Raw genomic sequence first — 18428 nt, 5'->3', positions numbered from 1 at the left:
ACTTTTCACAGAAGTTGATAATGTCTTTCTTCGGCGGCTTATGGACAAGGTTGTCAAGTAAATTCCAACATACTACCCTGCAAAGTGAACTCAAAGCAGAGAATAAATGCAAACATGCGCTCAAGACACACGCTCACAGGAATACCAGCATGACTTTGTGGCCTAGATTTCAAGGGGAAAAAAATAGACATTCATCAGGATGCTGCTATGGTCTAAAAATAGCAGAGGAGTCTCTGAACTATCCATGTTCCACCAATCAGCACATCTGAGGGAGAACTCCCATACGCACTGATGCATTACCCTTATCATTGTAATTGATGCCTAACACGTCTCTACCCATCAAATGCCATCCTGAATGGAAGGGGCATTAATCTCCATGCAAGATGATCATCACTTTGAAACCCTAAGTGATCTCAAATTTCCTAACAGCTTAAATCACAATACTGCAGGGAAAAATAATACATAGGACTACTGATTCATGTCCTGACTGCTGAAGGATATCATCTCACATACCTGAGCACACTGGTGACTTCTGATGCTATTTCCAAGTACCAGAGAGAAGAGAGGAAAGATCGCTCTGCCCAGATTTTGAGCCGCCTAGTTCTCCTTTTCCTGGAGTGGATGAAGGGATTTGACATGATCTGGAGACCCTGAGGGGCAAACACAGGAAGAGATTTTTTTTTTATTTCCCCTAAAATTACGTTCTAGAACTTTAGTGTGACTCATCAGAGCCTTCACAGAGCCTGAATTTCCTAATGAAAAGCGTCACGGGAGGTGTTTTTCCTTCTCACATTAATGTAATTCTTTTCACAATGGGCTTTTCAAAGCATAAAAGAATATATCAAGACAGCTATGTCATGGCAGAGTCTTGACTTGTCTGAAGATGTCTGGACAGGCTTTCAAGATTCTGATCAACCTGAAAACCTTCAGGAGATATATGAGACCAGGTCGCAGGGGCTCCAGATTTATTTAAAGGGAAAATAACACCAGATAAAACACAGACTGAATACTACTACTATGAATAACTTTAAGATAATGAAGGCAACAAAACGGACAACATAAATACATTCTATAAAAATATAAAATATCAAAATTGGCATGGTAAGAAACACAACACTTAAATAGACCCAATACCATTATAAAATTAGGAAGTGAAATAATCAGAGGATTCCCTACCAAAAAGTTACTTATGTTGTGTGATTACAAACAATTTTCTCCCTCTGTGTACTGACATAAAAAAAAAACAAAGTCTACAAAGTGACAGAAGCAAGTTGCAGAAATATATTCATAGCATGATGCTATTTTTGAAAAAAAAAAAAGTATATATAAACATACTTACATGTTCTCAGGGAAGACAGTCTGGAAAAGTTATACACCAAACTCTTAAAAGTGGTTTCCTCTGGGGGTTACTAGTTAAAGCAGGAATTAATTCAACCTTACATACTTAATGCCTTTTCACATTCTTACAAGTACATATTACTTTTATTTAAAAAAAATGCTGGATAAAAACAAAATTTGATGAAGCACATGGTCAAAATTCAAAACACTGAAAATAATCAGAATGTCGCACTTTATGAAAGCTTCCAGAGAGTGTAGAAGAGAATTGGCTGGATTGAGAGTCACAATCAGTGACAAATGCATGCTTTGACTTCAGAAACAGCATGGCAGTCAGCTGGGGAGTGGGCAGGGGAAGATTTTGGTCCATTTCTGTGTGTGCATGTAGCCCGGGCACAGGATCTACACTGATTCGAAAACCAGGCAGCTGGTATTGTGTGAAGACTGCTTTCCCAGGTAGTCAGAGATTTATTCAGCTTCTTCTATTTTGCCATCACCAGTTTTTCTCTGTTCATTTAGAAACAACACCCAATGCGCAACGTGACCAGGGCAACAAAGAGACATGGGGAATGAGGCACTGCTTCTTGGCAGGTACAGGTCCCTCAGATAAAGCAGTATAATGAGGGTGGCTGCAGGAAAAGCCTGCGAGCAGTGCAGTTTGCATTATCACAACTGGATAAGGAAGAATCAACCTCCTCAGATCTTGTAAGACATGCACTCTCTTTCCATACGTAACAGTGCAGGAGTGACAATCAGTAACATCTGAAACAATGGATGCTGAGGGGACTGAAACTGAGGAAGAGACTGGACACAAGCTACATTCTTAAATTTATGTAACTTTAAATCTGACAGGAAGATTCTACCACTAATCACAAGGACAACAAAGGGCACAGGGCTCAAATCTGGGCATAAAGAACTAGGGTCTAGTTGCTGCTCCAGAAACAGAATTGCCCTAAAATTTGGGTTTCCGATTTGGGTAAGGCACACACACCACCACTGGATAAACACTAGGGGTTGACGAACTCTTCTTGTTCAAACAGAGAAGTTAGAAAACCAAACAAATGAGGACAATGTAGGGGTTTATTTAAAATAAAAACAAAACAAAGAAAAAGAGAAATGAAAATTCATAGGAAGAATTTTTAGGGAGGCTGACACAGTGCAGTGTCCCCTGCACCTCTTAACTCCTATTCTCCCAGGCTGGGTGCTTCCCTAAGAGAAAACGTCTCACTTTAGCATTCCTGGCATACCATGGATATGGAGACATACCTGTTCAATAGTAGGGATCTTAAAAGTTTTGCCTTGAATATGTTTTGAACCAAGAGTTTACATCTCCAAAACAGCATCGTCAGTCTCTTTCACTGTCACAAACAAGCTGATAATTCAATAATGGGGGAGATGGGTAGTTAGGTCTGGAGATGTGCTAATATAGTCAGGAACTAGAATTTAGTGTTACTATGAGCAGAGAAAATCATATAGTCAATCCTGTTTGCCAGGAAGGTGTGAAAAAGTCTTTTGGTTAGAATAAGAGAACACATCATTGACTCTCTTTCCAATGTTACTTCAGATATTTAAGGCAGAACTCATTTGCAGAACACCCCATGATACTAGCTTTTGCTACAGAATCTTGATGTGGTCAACAGTGCAGCTTCTGAGCAGAGATTACCTGAATTCAAATGCTGGCTGGCACTGAGTAATTTGTATGCATTTAGTCAAGGCAACTCACCTATAAAGCCTCAGTTTTCTTCTCAGGAAAATGGTTGTTTTGAAACCAAAATATACATCAAGTGCTTACTTAGCACAGCACCTGGTATACAGACGGTCCTAAGTATCTGTAATATTTACATACCTGCTTTGATTCTTCCCCTCAAATCTTGCCTCAGCTCAATATAGGGCAAATAAATGAAAGAGTTGAAATGTGCGCATTTATTCATTCTTTACTTATATTGAACTAAGTAGATCTGTACCTCTCAGACTTTAGCAAATAACATACATAAATCTATACATATATACAAATATATAGAAGCATTTGCATAAAAATGAATATTCATGATTTTAAATTTGATGAATACTGTCAGGTAAAATGCCGACTATCATACTGAGTTAACCTCTCATTCAGTGTTCAACCTGAAATATATTTTACATAAGACTCTAACGAAAAGGGTTACATAAATAAGTCACTAACATTGCAAATCAGACCACTTGATTAAGCTGAGGTGGAAGAGAATAACTTCTCACATCATGTGTTGAAACAAACACACACATAATTCCAGTCTGAAAAAAATGGGTTTAGCCTTAATTGGTCAATATCAGCCCTTAAAGGAGGCAATTCTGCCACTTCCACTCAAAGAAAAATCACTCTTTCCAGCACAGTGTAGCTCACTGAGACAAACACTTCTTCAAGGGGTACTTGTTTAAGCAGATCCTCTTGTATGAAAACAAAACAAAACAAAACAAATCCTTGTACCCAGTAAAAGTGGAAGATATAAGGTAAGGACATTTTCTCATCTCATATGCAGGCTAAAATAATCCACGCTACAGATATAAAAATCAGGACAGAAAAATTTTGAACCCCCAGGGATGGTGGATGGCAGACAAATCAGTGACAGAGACATGGAAAAACCAACAGGGAAAGTGATTTTTAGGGTAGGGTAACAAAATACCTTCTCCTCAAGGACTGCAAAGAGTTAATGAAAATGCAGTCCTTACTTATTTGATGTCTCTCTTCTATATCCCTCATGGCCATCATACTGGACATTCTGTGCAACAGGAACATTTTTAACTTACAAGAGGGTGTTAAGATAACACAATGCCTATTTGTCAAAAAAGTTTTTAAGTACTGGTTAAAATGGAAAATAAACTATAGAGCTAAATTTTTATTCCATGTGTTATAACAATCTCATAGAAAATAGTAATGTTTTCTAAAATTACAGTATTTTACATATGCTAAGTTGAATGTCAAAATTAGATAAGATCTTCTGCAACTGTGGTGTCAAAAATCTGATAGCAAATTTGCTGCTCCGTTCCACTTGTGACATTATACGACTTGATGAAGCATTCCAACCATGGATATGCATCTACAAATCAAAAAAAGACAGGCTATTTTAAGTATTAAAACTAAACAAATAACTCTGAAATATGTATTGAAGCATAATGCTAAGCTAGTGAAATTAACATATTTAATTTAGCTTGAAAAGTAAATAAATACACTCACCAAATTTAAAATCATCTGTTCTTCCACATATACACTGGATGCATGTTATTGTTTTGCAATTCTAATTTGAATTTTTTCCCAACAACCGGAAAAAGTAATTAAATGTGGGGTTTTCAAAATGTTTGATAGCAAAGGCAGTAATCCAAATCACTTCCAACTTTTACTCCTTTGTTTTCTGCTGATTACTTACTGACCTCCCTTGTTCTGCTTTCTTTGGCTGACTGCAAAGAAACCAGCTACCCTTTCATGTACCTAGCTGAAACTCCCCCCAGGTACCAGTTACTGAGTCCAGGTAATGCTGGCAGCTACAGAGGCCATTTCCAAGCTTTGGTCATGAGCACAATAAATTTATAATTCCTAGAACAATCTGTTAATATTTCTTCAAGACTGAATCTGAAAGACATTTAATGGAGTGCTCAATACCAGCAAGTGTCAAGCAAGACAGGCAGTCTCCTACATGGCTGGTAGGACCATACATAGGCAAAAACTGTTCTGAAAAGCAATCTGGCAGTATGTATCAAAAGCCTACCAGCCTATGCCTTTAGATATCGCAGTTTTATTTCCAGAAATCCAACCAAAAGAATCCAAATAGCCAACAAAAATTGAAACTGGATCAAACAAAAGTGTATGTTAGACTTAGTTATGGATGTACAAAAACTATCTTTTTGGAATTGTTATAAAATGCAAAGACTGACTGGGGGGGAAAAGTCTGATTTTAAATAGCCCATATGGAGGAGTTCCCATTGTGGTATAGCAGAAACAAATCTGACTAGTATCATGAAGTTGCAGGTTCGATCCCTGGCCTGGCTCAGTGGGTTAAGGATCTGGCGTTGTCATGAGCTGTGGTGTAGGTTGCATATGTGTCTTGGATACTACATTGCTGTGGCTGTGGCGTAGGCTGGCAGCTACAGCTCCGATTTGACCCCTACCAGCGTGGTAACCCCTATATAGACCCTCATAGAGCCTGGTAACCTCTATATACTGTGAGTGTGGCCCTAAAAAGCCAAAAAAAAAAAAAAAAATCATGTCATGCCTGCAGCGCTAAAAAAGCATAAATAAAATAAAATAATAAATAACCCATAAAAGTTAAACTGACAACAGCTAAATCTGCAGCTGGTAAAATCTGTTACTGATAAAAAATTGTGTGAAGTCATCAAACTGTCTTAAAATGATTTAGATCTGCAAGTTTCAATGCAAAGAGAAATAATAGCCATAAAAGGAAAACTCAGTGGCAGTAGTTGTAATCAATACAATTTGACCTGGGAGTTTGGGGGTTTTTTGAGCACGAGCTACGAGTTCTCCTTGCTTGGTCCTACAGGTAACCTTTCTCTGCTCCGAAAAACGCCCCCAAAACAAAACAAAAAAATTTGATCTGAAGATGAGCTAATGAATCACAAATGTAACACAGAAAACAACTAAAGCTGACAAAAATATTAAGTAAAATAAAAACATCTAAAACCTGAAACTAGTTTATACTGAAGAGACAATTTATCCATGGATTAAACTAGCTAAACAGAGTTTATTATAGGAAATTTTTCTTATTAAAATTTCATCCCTGTTGATTTAATTTCAACTATAATGTCTGTATGCATAAACAGTATCAAATTGCATGTGATCAAAACTGCCTCCCCCTGTTAGATTCAAAATATTAAAAAAACTTTACAATTCAGGAATTATGATTCGCACCAACTTTATCCCTCCACTGTCTTCATCAATAGGTAGATCACACAGTATAACCAAGCAGTCACTACTTAGTAGTTTATTTGGATTCATATTTCCATGTATTTATACCTCTAAAAGTCCACACATTAGTCACAGGCTAGGTGCTATTTCAAGAAAAAGATTAACGGGATTGTTAAAATATTACTGCCTACCAATTTTTGCTCCTGTAGGACAAAACATATCCATAATCATATCCATAATTTCCTGAAGGTTATCACTGAGTAGGACTTCTGATGCTGGAATCTGGAAGAATTTTTCCTTAAAATAAAAGAAGAAACAAGGAAAAAACAAGAAACAAAGAAATAATATTTATTGTCTTCAGAAATTATCATTAATATGAAAGTATGTGAATATTATCTAATTCAAATAATTTAGATGATTTAACCCTACAAAGATTGTAGGATTCATAAACTAATAATTTAGATGATTTAACCCTACAAAGATTGTAGGATTCATAAACTCTAAAATCTGATTTACTACTTTAATCTAAAGACAGCTTTGATTTTTTTTAAATGATTTTTATTTTTTCCATTATAGTTGATTTAGTGTTCTGTCAATTTTCTGCTGTACAGCAAAGTGACCCTATCACACATACATATACACATTGTTTTTCTCATATTATCCTCCATCGTGATCCATCATAAGTGACCAGATATAGTTCCCAGTGCTATACAGCAGGATCTCATTGCTTATCCATTCCAAAGGCAATAGTTTGCATCTATTAATCCCAGATTCCCAGTCCATTCCCTTCCCCTCCTCCTTGGCAACCACAAGTCAAGCTGTGAGATATATACATAAAACTCAGTTAAACTGTTTTAGACTTAACAGTAAGAATATTGATTAGAATATAGTGAGGCTTACTTTTCTCTTGACAGCACATATATTGACAGTAAAACAAATGTGTAAGTGTTAAGTTTAAAAGTTAGGTTTACTTACAGAATCCATGAGATAAGCTTCCAGTACTCCTGTTCCATCGTCAAGAGTAAATGTCATCACAAACACATGTTGTAGGGGTACAATACCCAGTACTAATGAAGGAAAAAAGTTGAAACCATATGAATTTCCTATTCTTTATAATCAAAGTAAATAAAAAATTATTTAATATTACATATCTGTTAATTTTGTTTACTAAATTTAAGAGAGTTAAAAATAACCTCTACATATATTTTTTGTTCTCTAATACCAATATATTAAGGTCATTTTCAAAGGGTCATTTTGGGACATTATACAACATCTGTGTAGGGACAATGAGTCATGGACAACTGCATCTTTTTGTGGAATCCATATTCAAATAGGACTAACAAAAGAGGCAAGCAAGAAGAATTAATTAGGGCATACGGAAATGAATTAGGGCATACAGACATGAGAAAAATTGTTAATACAGAGGAATTGATTTTTAAGATCCAAAAGGTCTCAACAGGCATAAACTGTGAGCTAAAACCAAGAAGGATAAAACCTACCCTGAGGGACCACACAAGCAAACAAAGAGCTATATTAAGAACAGATTAAGGAAACCAAACTTGAAGTACCCAGCAAGAAGCTCAGGAAAAAATAACCTGGAATTTCACTGGACCACAAGAAAAAAATGAGTTAGCAGTATCAATAGAGGTGTATTAAAAGAAAAAGAAAACAAAGGCAAATATACAAGTATCTATATAATAAAAATTTTAGGCATGTAAGAGCAGTGTCCAATTTTAGGGGAATAAAGGATTTCTTCATATTTTATACTGGCCAACATCTTCAAGCCTGTCTCCAGCACTGAGTGCCAAACTTTGAGAAGAGTATTGATAAAATGGAACGTTTATTGAAGAGGAGAAATAAAACAGTAAGGAATGAGGGAAAGTACCAAAGGAAGTGAGGGCACCTGCTTGGAGAAATAAAGACACAATGAAGGCTTGACAGATTTTCTTCAAATGTACAGTCTGTTGATCCTATAGAACTGGGAACAGATGTGCTCTAATTCTACCAGATAGAATGTGGCCCAGGTAAAATGATAGGTTAAAATGATTCTGCCTCAATTTTAAGTACTGTTATAATTAAGAGATATATTACTTTACCACATAATGAGTTCCCACTCACCGAAGAGTTTTAAGCCAAAGCTGGATGACCACAGTTAATAATGTGATATAAAAAGAAACCAGCTATTCCAGCTAAAGACTTGTATTGGGTAAAATTATAATAGCTATCTCCAAAACTCTTTTAAAACCCAAAATACTATGAAATGGAGAGATTTTTCACAAGTTGTATTTACAATTAATGATTAATACTAAAATTACTGAATATTAAAATGTAATAACCAAAAATATTTAAATAATAAAAATATTAAAAATAAATGTAATAATTTAAAAAGTTTTCAAGTATTTTAAACATTTACTTTTTTGTCTTTTCTGTCATTAAATTTTAGGGCCACACTCACGGCATGTGGAAGTTCCCAGGCTAGGGATCTAATCGCAGCTGTAGCTGCTACAGCAACGCCATAGCTGAGCCGCGTCTACAACCTACGCCACAGCTCACAGCAATGCCAGATCCTTCACCCACTGAGCAAGGCCAGGGATTGAACCTGCATCCTCATGGATACTAGTTGGGTTTGTTAACCACTGAGCCACAATGGGAACTCCTAAACAGTTACTTTACACTTTTGTTGTGACCGCACTGAATGGTTTTGCTTAAGAAAAATTAAACTTTATTTAGCTCAGCCTTTGCTTTGGCTTTGCTATATCTGCAAATATTGAAATATAATCAATGAGATCACCTTAGACAAAGACAATTTCAATCAAAGGACAGAATCTTAGCTAACCTTCTGCCACAGAAGAAGGAATCCACGTTGTTTTATCAGCCAAGGAATTTAGATTTTGAATTGATCTCAAATGAGAACACTGTTTACATCTGAAATTAATGAAAACATTAAAATAACTTATAATTATTACAACTCATTTAATTATTATAATATTTTTGATCTTCAAGCATGCATAGTTTAAAAAGTATATTAGTAAACAAAAGACCATTGCATCTCCTGTATTAAAATATGTATATTACAAACAGAATTATTAAAAAATGAGCTTCTTACAATAGAAGCAATCAAAAAACAGTATGGTTCAGAATAAATAACTCTAAATTGACAATGAAAGAGGTTCCAGGTGAAGACTGTTCATTAATTTGGCTAATTCCCTTATTTGGTAAAACCAGAAAGTTTAAAGATACAACTTCTAAAGACTGGTCCCATTTTACAGCTCTGTCAACAATATGTAATCACCAAGGTCTTAAATTTATAAATATAGCCAACAGGAGAAAGTTATTCCAACTAAAGAAGTCAGTACTAGCACATATTTAAAGTTCACAATTCATGATGCCTAATACTACAGTTACCCTTTGTAATACAAATCAATCTAAAACTACACAATATACTAAAATTGCACATTATTTAGTATAGGCATTTTGCTTTGCTTACAAACAAATTTTAAGTACAAGCAATTTACTTTTTATTATATATATTAATACCTAGGAGATGTTGATAAGAAAATAAGTGTGGATAAAATATCAATCTATACTTAAATAAAAAAAGAATTAACTATAACAAAAAAGGAAAGAAAATAAGCTTGAATAAAAATAGAAAAATCAACATTCAAAAGGTTCATGCGTACTTGCAATCTGAGGAAAAACAGATGGTAACTATATTACATGTCACCCCCTTCCACTCTTCAAATACACAAAAGTTGTAAGAGAAAAGAGGGTAACTGAATGAGGAGTACTGTTGCCTTAAAAAAAGGCTGCGATAAAACTTTGGTGATAAAGCAAGTATACAAACTACAAAAACTAACGACAAATTAAAAGTTAGGGGCGTAAGTAGAAATTAGAGAATTCATTACATCCAAAGTAAAAAAAAAAAAAAGAGGAAAAGGAGAAAAATAGTAACACTTTTATAAATTAATCCAAAAGAAGACTGGAGAAAGAAATAAAAATAATAACCAAAAAGAGGGGAAGGGCAGCAATAATAGTGGGGTAAGTAGAAAACAAGATGAAATGTAGAAATAAAACCTAAATATTTCAAAATTAACATATTTTAAACTCACTTATTTTAAAAAACTAAACTTAGTTGCAAGTATTTATTTATGAGACTTACTAAAATATAAAAACAAAGAAACATAAAAGCAACAGGATGAGAATAAAATATACCTTGCAATTACCAACCAAAATAACTGAAATATAGTAATAAAAATATGAGAAAAAAATAAACCTGAGGGCAAAAATCATGATTAGAGATGAAGTCACTACACAAGGATGTACAGTACAATTAACTCAGCTGAACCTGAATGAACAAGTAAAAATGCCTCAAAATATATAAAGCTGACAGAATATACTGAAAGAACAAAAAGTCACAAACCAATAATCACAGAGGGCATTAAGCACATTCTCTAAAATAGGATTACACAGATAAAATTACAAAGGAAAAAGAAGTTTTGGATATAATCAACAAGCCAGTCTAAAAGATATAACTATTAAACACCAAATGCACTGTTAAAGAATATACACTCTAAAAATCTATGTACTATATACAAAATACAAACAAACATATTCTAGACTAAGGCAAAGCTAAACAAATCTCAAAGAATCATTAGGAAATGCATCATACTATTTGGTTAAAGAGTAATATAACTAAAATACAAACAAAAACATAGCACCTAAAATGTGTGTGAAAATTTAAAAATACGCACTGAAATAATTCATGGGCCAAAGAAATCATAATGGGAACCGTGAAAACACTTAGAAGACACAAGAAAACACTACATATCAAATCTTTGGGAAAAGGTATAGCTATTTTCTCAAGGGGAAAATTATAGACTTACACACAAATATTTAAAAATATACTAAAAATTAATCAATTAAGGAGTTCCCATCATGGCTCAGCAGTAACACACTCAACTAGTATCCATGAGGATGTGGGTTCAATCCCTTGCCTTGCTCAGTGGGTTAACTGATCTGGCGTTGCCATGAGCTGTGGTGCAGGTTGCAGACGCGGCTTGGATCCCACGTTCCTATGGCTGTGGCGTAGGCTGGCAGCTACATCTCCAATCTGACCTCTAGCATGGGAACTTCCATATGCCAAGAGTGTGACCCTTAAAAAAAAAAAAAAAAGACGGGAAAAAAAATTAATGAATTGAAATAAGCATTCAATGAAAAACATTTGAAAAAATAAACACCAAGGAAACACAAAGAAAGTAAAGGAATAGCTAAAAAACATAATAACATAGTAGAGAACACCAACAAAAATAAAGCTAGTTGCTTTGGCAAAAAAGGCCATGGGAAAAAAGGTGCAAATAACATGAAGTGAATTCAAGAAAGGTGAAGAGGAAATTTAAAAATCATCACAAAGTATAATATGAATAATTGTGTCAAAAATTTAAATTTCAAAGATAAATGAAATAAATACTTTCCTAGAAAATTTTCTTTAATATAAATAGATTCAAGAAGAAACACATCCTTAATTGATGTATAACTACTAAGAAACTGAAGCATTTTAGTTTCAGTCTATTAAAAAAGCATCAGTTCCAAAAATCTAAGTGAAGTTTCATAAAAACTTTAGGAACTTGTCAAATATTTTGGTAAATATGACTATATTAATATTTTAAAAATCTGTAAAACAAAAGAAACCACAGAGTTAAAAAGGTGGACTATAAGTTTGATGACATGCATATAACTGACACAAGTTTAGTATCTCTCATATAGAAAGAACTTTTTCAATCAGCTAAACACACACACTAGAGCGAAGAGAGAGACCAGTAATTCAACAGAAAAACAGGTGAAAAATGTGAATATGGTATTCATGGAACAGAAAACCTAAGTAGTCAACAAATATGAGAGTTGTTTAAGCTCAACAGTCATCTAGGAAATGCAAACAAAAACATGGATATTATTTGATCCTCATCAATGTATTAAAATTACAAAAGTTAGATTAATAGCAAGAGCTAAGAGTTGAAAAGAATCCGGGGGGGGGGAATAAATTTTTATACACAGCTGACTGGACCATAAAATGTTATAATCATTGGAAAAACAATCTGGCATTTTCGAATAAAGCAGAAAATATGCACACCTTATGATCCACTAATTCCAACTTTAGTTAAATACCTTACAGAAGCAACTTTCAAATTTTCAAGGAAGAACTCAAAGAGTAAGAAATTCATTTTATATCATGACCCAGTATACACACATATCTACACAACAGAAAAAAAGTTTAGGGAACAATATGACCCTTCTTAAGCAAAATGACTTCTGTTATTCATTCTGATTCACTCCAATTTTACTCCATACCACACCACGTCATGCATTAAAAATAATAATAATGTAGGTCAGGATCCACTGAATTGACATTGTCCAAGGAAATATGCAAAAGATATAAAGAAGAACTTCATTTGACACCCTTTTAAATGAAAATAATATAACATGGATTAATAAAATTATGATATATTTCATATGAAATAAAATATATACTAAATAAAATACTAAAATGAATAATCTATATTCATCGGTATGGATAAATCTTGAAAATAATACTGAGTGAAAAAAAAGCAGACTGCAAAAGGTCAGGCATAGTATGAGACAGCTTGCATAAATTTAAAAAACACAAAATAATGTACTGTTTTAAAGTTTACTTAAAAGCATAAAAACACTGGTGAGAAGGACTACACGGGAAAGCAGTTACTTCTGAAAAGGATGGGAAGGAGGGTATTGCTGTGGTGTTTCTTTTGTTTCTGTACAGTTTAATTTTTTAAAAATACTTAAAATGTTTAAAAATGTTAAAATTTGTTAATTCCAAATGGGAGCACATAACTGTTTATGATGTAATTTTTCAGATTTTTTTCTGTAGCTAAAAGTTGATGCTATTGACCTATTTAAAAACAGAATTTGATGGATTTTTATTTTTGAACTAATTTGTTAGATAAACCTGATGAAGGTGACTCTGAGGTCATGAGTCCAATGAGAGAGATAATTAAGGACATTTGGCTCATCAGAGTAAAAAATAGCCACAATCCAGGGATTTAACTCAGTGACAACACTAGTTAACTAGAAAGAATGCTAGCTGAAAGTTTATGATATTTTGTTTATGGGTCAAAACCCAGGGAAATCTCTGCATGCCAACCCATGACTTTAGTAATCACAGTCAGAGATTTCAGGATTACAGTATGAAATTTTCAACTGAAATCAAGACTTACACATTATAACAATGAGTACCACAGGTACGAATTTAGGAGTAGAAGCGGGAGCGGGTTGGTATGACAAGATGTAATCTACAATCCAAGGTTTCGCAAAGCAGAGCACTTCCAGGGTGAATGCCCCCAGCAAGGCGAAACAGAGATTCTATCCATACTGCCTCCTTCCAAACCTATACATCAGTGTCTAGTTCCTAATATATCCTGACATCTTCAAACTTCTCGGTGGCAATTAATTTATCACTTTGTGGCACAAAAATTCTGGAATTCAATCACTTAAGTTTTACTATAATGTGGCTCTGAAACTTTCTCTGAACTAGTATGTAAATTCTTATGAAAGAAAGCAAATGAATATCAGCCTTTGGGGCAGACTTAGACCTAGCGCATTGCAGGCACTCAATATACATGCTATCCAAAGAACAGGTATATGTCAAAAAACCTAGTACATATAAATTGGTACTCAATAACTACTCATTGAATATATAGTAACAACCAATAAAAACAAAATTCCAAAAATTCTCATTATTGAAACCATACCCATAATGATGTATTTTTCCTTGTATAAGGAATGGTGCTGAAAGGTTGAGGAGTTCCAGGTCTTCATGGCCAGATCTCACAGGAATTACACTATGAAACTTCTTTGAGAGTTTACAGATTTCACTGAGTGTACCTCCTATTAAAAGAGAATAAATAAACCCTTCAACTAGTACAAATGTGAAGTTGGCAGCATCGAGCAACTATTACATAACACATGAGGTCTAGTAAAAGACTTAAAGGGACTGACAGAAAAAGACAACGAATGTGATGAATTTAATATACTTCTACATTTATTGTTAAAAATAGTAACTTGTAAACTTAGGATCCTATTGATTAAAGAAACCACTGAGCAAAAATGCTGAGACTTGGGCAAGACATAAGGTTTGCAAAATATTAACCATCTTTTAAAATCTATACAAACAAATCCCTCTTTATGCCAGGAACACTTTGGTTCAAATGATCTAGAAAAAAATAAGGTGAGAGCCAAAATATGGGAGGATTCTCATCATTAAATTTTCTACATACTACTAATGTCGATGCAAATTTGAGTTTGAAACAAATCTTTTTAGTTTAATACAGAATTTAAATAGAAATGCAAATAGTTCATGTAATATGAACTCACATACACTGTTCGTTCATTTTTCCTATGAAAATCATCACACTTACCCTAATGTTATGATAGGGTGGGCATTAAAACTATTATACTGGGAGTTCCCGTTGTGGCTCAGTGGGATACGAACCCAACTAGTATCCATGACGATGCAGGTTCGATCCCTGGCCTCACTCAAGGGGTTAAGTATCTAGCATTGCTGTGAGCTGAGGTGCAGGTCACAGACATGGCTTGGGTTCCGCGTTGCTGTGGCTGTGGTGTAGGCCAGCAGCTGCAGCTCTGATTCAGCCCCTAGCCTGTGAACTCCATATGTCACAGGTGTGGCCCTAAAAACCAAAATAAAATGAAACTATAATGCTGGCTGAGAAGGAAGAGTATCCTCAATGGTGCACCACTATTAGAAGGCAGCTTTGTCTATGATACCTCAAACCTACTGGTACCTTGTGTAGTGTACTTTTCAATCAGATTGATAATTCTTCCTCTCTGGGGAAAGAGAATATGATTTATAAAAATACTTCTGTGTATTTCCTCAAATTTGTGTAAAATTTGTAATGTTAAAATTCAACTGTGAGGGGGAAGCATTTCTGGCATAGCAGAGTCAGAATGTCCAAAAATACACTTTTCTATAACAGCAAAAAGAACATTGGCAAAAATGGTCGAATTCAACTTTTTCAGAACTCTAGAAATTAACCAATGCTTGCAGCAATTGAAGGAGTGTTTATTAAAAAAAAAATGTGGATATATCTTGGTAAGAGCAGCAAGCTTGCCGGCTCCTCTTTCCACAGCTTTGTGATAGCTGGAAACCACAGTTCTGCCATGTTGCACTACAGTTAGAACCACAGTCTATACTTAGAGTTATAATACTCAGAAACATGACAAAATAAAAACAGCTTACATTCTGATGAAACCCTTTTAAAGTGCTTTCACATATGCTTTCATTTGACTTTACAAAAAGAGCTCTGTCTGTAAAGTAAAATGCTATTACTTCGGATGTACTTACAAGTTCAATAAATATTTACTTGAGAACCAGTTACATGCCAGGTATACCACTCTAGATTCTGCAGGTACCTAGATTAAAATAACATGTATCCTGACCTTAGGGAGCTAACATTCTAATAAGGAAATAAATCTATAAAGAGACAGATGTAACACAAACATAATACAAGAGGAAACCTGCTCTGCTAGACATTCATACAGTATGTAATAAGAAACACTCAAATCTGCCTGATGAATCAGTGTTTGATGCATGTAGGTGGTCATTAAATATTTCATATGAATTTCTGAATAAAGGGAATTATTGAGTTTACTTCTGAAGATGTATTAGAGCAGAATTTCTCAAGAGGATAGCCATGGAATGGCAAAAAGGCACAGAGAAATGTACTAGATTTAGAAAATGTGGCTGGAGAGGGATGGGAGCTGAGGAGCAGGAGGAGAGGAGACTGAAAGTTTGAAGGATGACTGGTAATTAAAGACAGGATTAGGAGTTAAGGGGAGTTCTTCTTTAAGCTCCTCTGGACACTCAAGGCCAACTGGGTTGGCTGCAACACAGAACCCTGTGGGAGGCAACACAGCAGAGAAGGCCCTGAAGGCTCATTTGACATCCTCTAAGTCGGCCCTACAAGGACAGTTCTTCTGAAGCTTGATAGAGCATATAAACCGTCCCACTCCGTATGTGCACGCGCACATGTTTGTGTGTCTTTCTGTTTTTATATCTATCTCCAGGTAGAGATTAAAATATTGCTAATGGAATAAGGTATCACATGTCACTCCCCAAAGTGGCCAAGTTTTTTTTTAAAGCAGTAGTATATTATGATGAGGGTAGAGAAACAGATCATCCCACACTCTGTTAAAGCACAGGCACACTGTGATGGCTTCACTGGAAAGTAACTGGGAGACAATTCTTTAATTCCTTGTACCCCCATAATTATACTTTATTCCAGGGGAAATAAAGTCTATCACAGTTACTATGTCAAAAAGCAGGAAACAATTCAGTTTCACCACTTACTACCTACACTGGGAAAGACACTTATCTTCTCTGTGGTCAGTTTCCTCATGTATAGAAAACAATTTATAAGTGTACTAACTTCACAGGATTGCTGGGATGATTAAATGAATATATAGAAATTACGGTATGCTATAAATGTATTAAAACAAGAGATGTTCATATAAATAATACCAGTGTTGGCGTTCCTGTCATGGCACAGTGATTAACGAATCCAACTAGGAACTATGAGGTTGCGGGTTCAATCCTTAGCCTTGCTCAGTGGGTTAAGGATCTGGCATTGCCGTGAGCTGTGGTGTAGGTTGCAGACGTGGCTTGGATCCCGTGTTGCTGTGGCTCTGGCGTAGGCCGGCAGCAACAGCTCTGATTCGACCCCACACCTGGGAACCTCCATATGCTGCAGGAGCAGCCCTAGAAAAGACGGAAAAAAAAAAAAATACCAGTGTTTACAGACGTGTATTCCCACATATACGTTATTTTCTAAAATGATTATGTGTTATTTTTATAAACAGAAAAATGTCAGTAATAAAAATTGTAATTTACTAGAATAAAGATCAGGGAGTTCCTGTTGTGGCTCCGTGGTTAACGAATCCGACAAGGAACCATGAGGTGCGGGTTCGATCCCTGCCCTTGCTCAGTGGGTTAAGGATCAGGCGTTACCGTTACCATGGTGTAGGTCGAAGACATGGCTCGGATCCTTCATTGCTGTGGCTCTGGTGTAGGCTGGTGGCTATAGCTCCAATTAGGCCCCAGCCTGAGAACCTCCATATGCTGCAAGAGCAGTCCTAGAAAAGGCAAAAAGGCAAAAAAAAAAAAAAAAAAAAAGATAAGTTCATTCACAAAATGAAAATAAGATTTTCTTAATGTAAAATATTAAATGAAAATAAGACAAAAGTAAAAAAGAAATGCAAAAATAAGTTTGACTCGAAGTTCCATTCTTTAAAATATGTCAAGTTATCTCTACTTCTTTTAAGTGTCCTGTCCTTGATTTACTATCAACAGGTGATTTTCATTCTATTTTTATGAAACAAGAGTGACATCCAGAGGCCAAGATAATGGCAACTGCACATAACAAGCAGTTTCTTGAATATCATTCAGCTCAATGACCACCTTGGATCTCATTAAGATTACATGTAGGAACCCAGCAAGATGGGCAAATGCAAATACTTGCGTTTAATGTATAATTTCAAAATGTCATTCAGATAAATGTGTATATATATATGTATGTATGCATTTTAATCCAGTTGTTATATATACGACATTATTTGAAATTTAAATTAACAATATTTTGACTTTATATGTCCTAGGTTGCCCCAAATATATTTAACAATAATTAATCAGGTAATCAATAAGCAAAAGCTGTAATCTAATAAAACCGTAACTTCAATATCATACCTTCTATCAAAATTAGACAATCATTTGACAGTGGGAGAATACCATTGTTTTTCACGAAATGAATTGCTACTTTTCGTTCTCCTTGATCTTTAGTGGTCCAGATTTTCGAATCATATAGTGATGTGTTTTGTAGTTTAGTATCTGGGGTTTTGTTTGCACCCTCTTGCAAAATTATATCCAAATCGCCCTCATGTGGAACTTCTTGCCTACAATCATCGACAATAAAATAAGACAAAAACAACTGGTATAAGCTTGGAAAGTCAAACTTAGCAAGTTATCCAATAAAAAAAATTTGTTTACATGCTTATGAGCCAGCTACTTATTTTTAAAATATGGATATAAACTCACTTTGCACATTAAATGACTCTTATTCAATAGAAAGATATTTGATGATATTTCATATCTCTAGTT

The 18428-nt window shown here is 34.9% G+C and overlaps 1 protein-coding gene across 5 annotated transcripts in view; it reads right to left on the bottom strand.

The window, feature by feature from the left end:
- The window catches only part of POT1 (protection of telomeres 1), a 96190-nt gene continuing 78712 nt past the window's right edge, over positions 951-18428 (bottom strand). For 4 of the 5 annotated variants that reach the window (XM_005673197.3, XM_005673198.3, XM_013985634.2 and 1 more), the window contains 6 exons: positions 18018-18223; positions 14011-14146; positions 9066-9154; positions 7205-7296; positions 6421-6526; positions 951-4409 (listed from right to left, as the gene is read on the bottom strand). In XM_005673197.3, coding sequence (XP_005673254.1) covers positions 4297-4409; positions 6421-6526; positions 7205-7296; positions 9066-9154; positions 14011-14146; positions 18018-18223 — 742 coding nt within the window. In that variant the 3' untranslated portion in view covers positions 951-4296. 5 annotated transcript variants of the gene reach the window in all.

The sequence above is a fragment of the Sus scrofa genome, chromosome 18 (assembly GCF_000003025.6).
Source record: "Sus scrofa isolate TJ Tabasco breed Duroc chromosome 18, Sscrofa11.1, whole genome shotgun sequence".
NCBI classification, from domain to species: domain Eukaryota; kingdom Metazoa; phylum Chordata; class Mammalia; order Artiodactyla; family Suidae; genus Sus; species Sus scrofa.
This window is presented reverse-complemented; position numbering and strand designations above follow the sequence as displayed.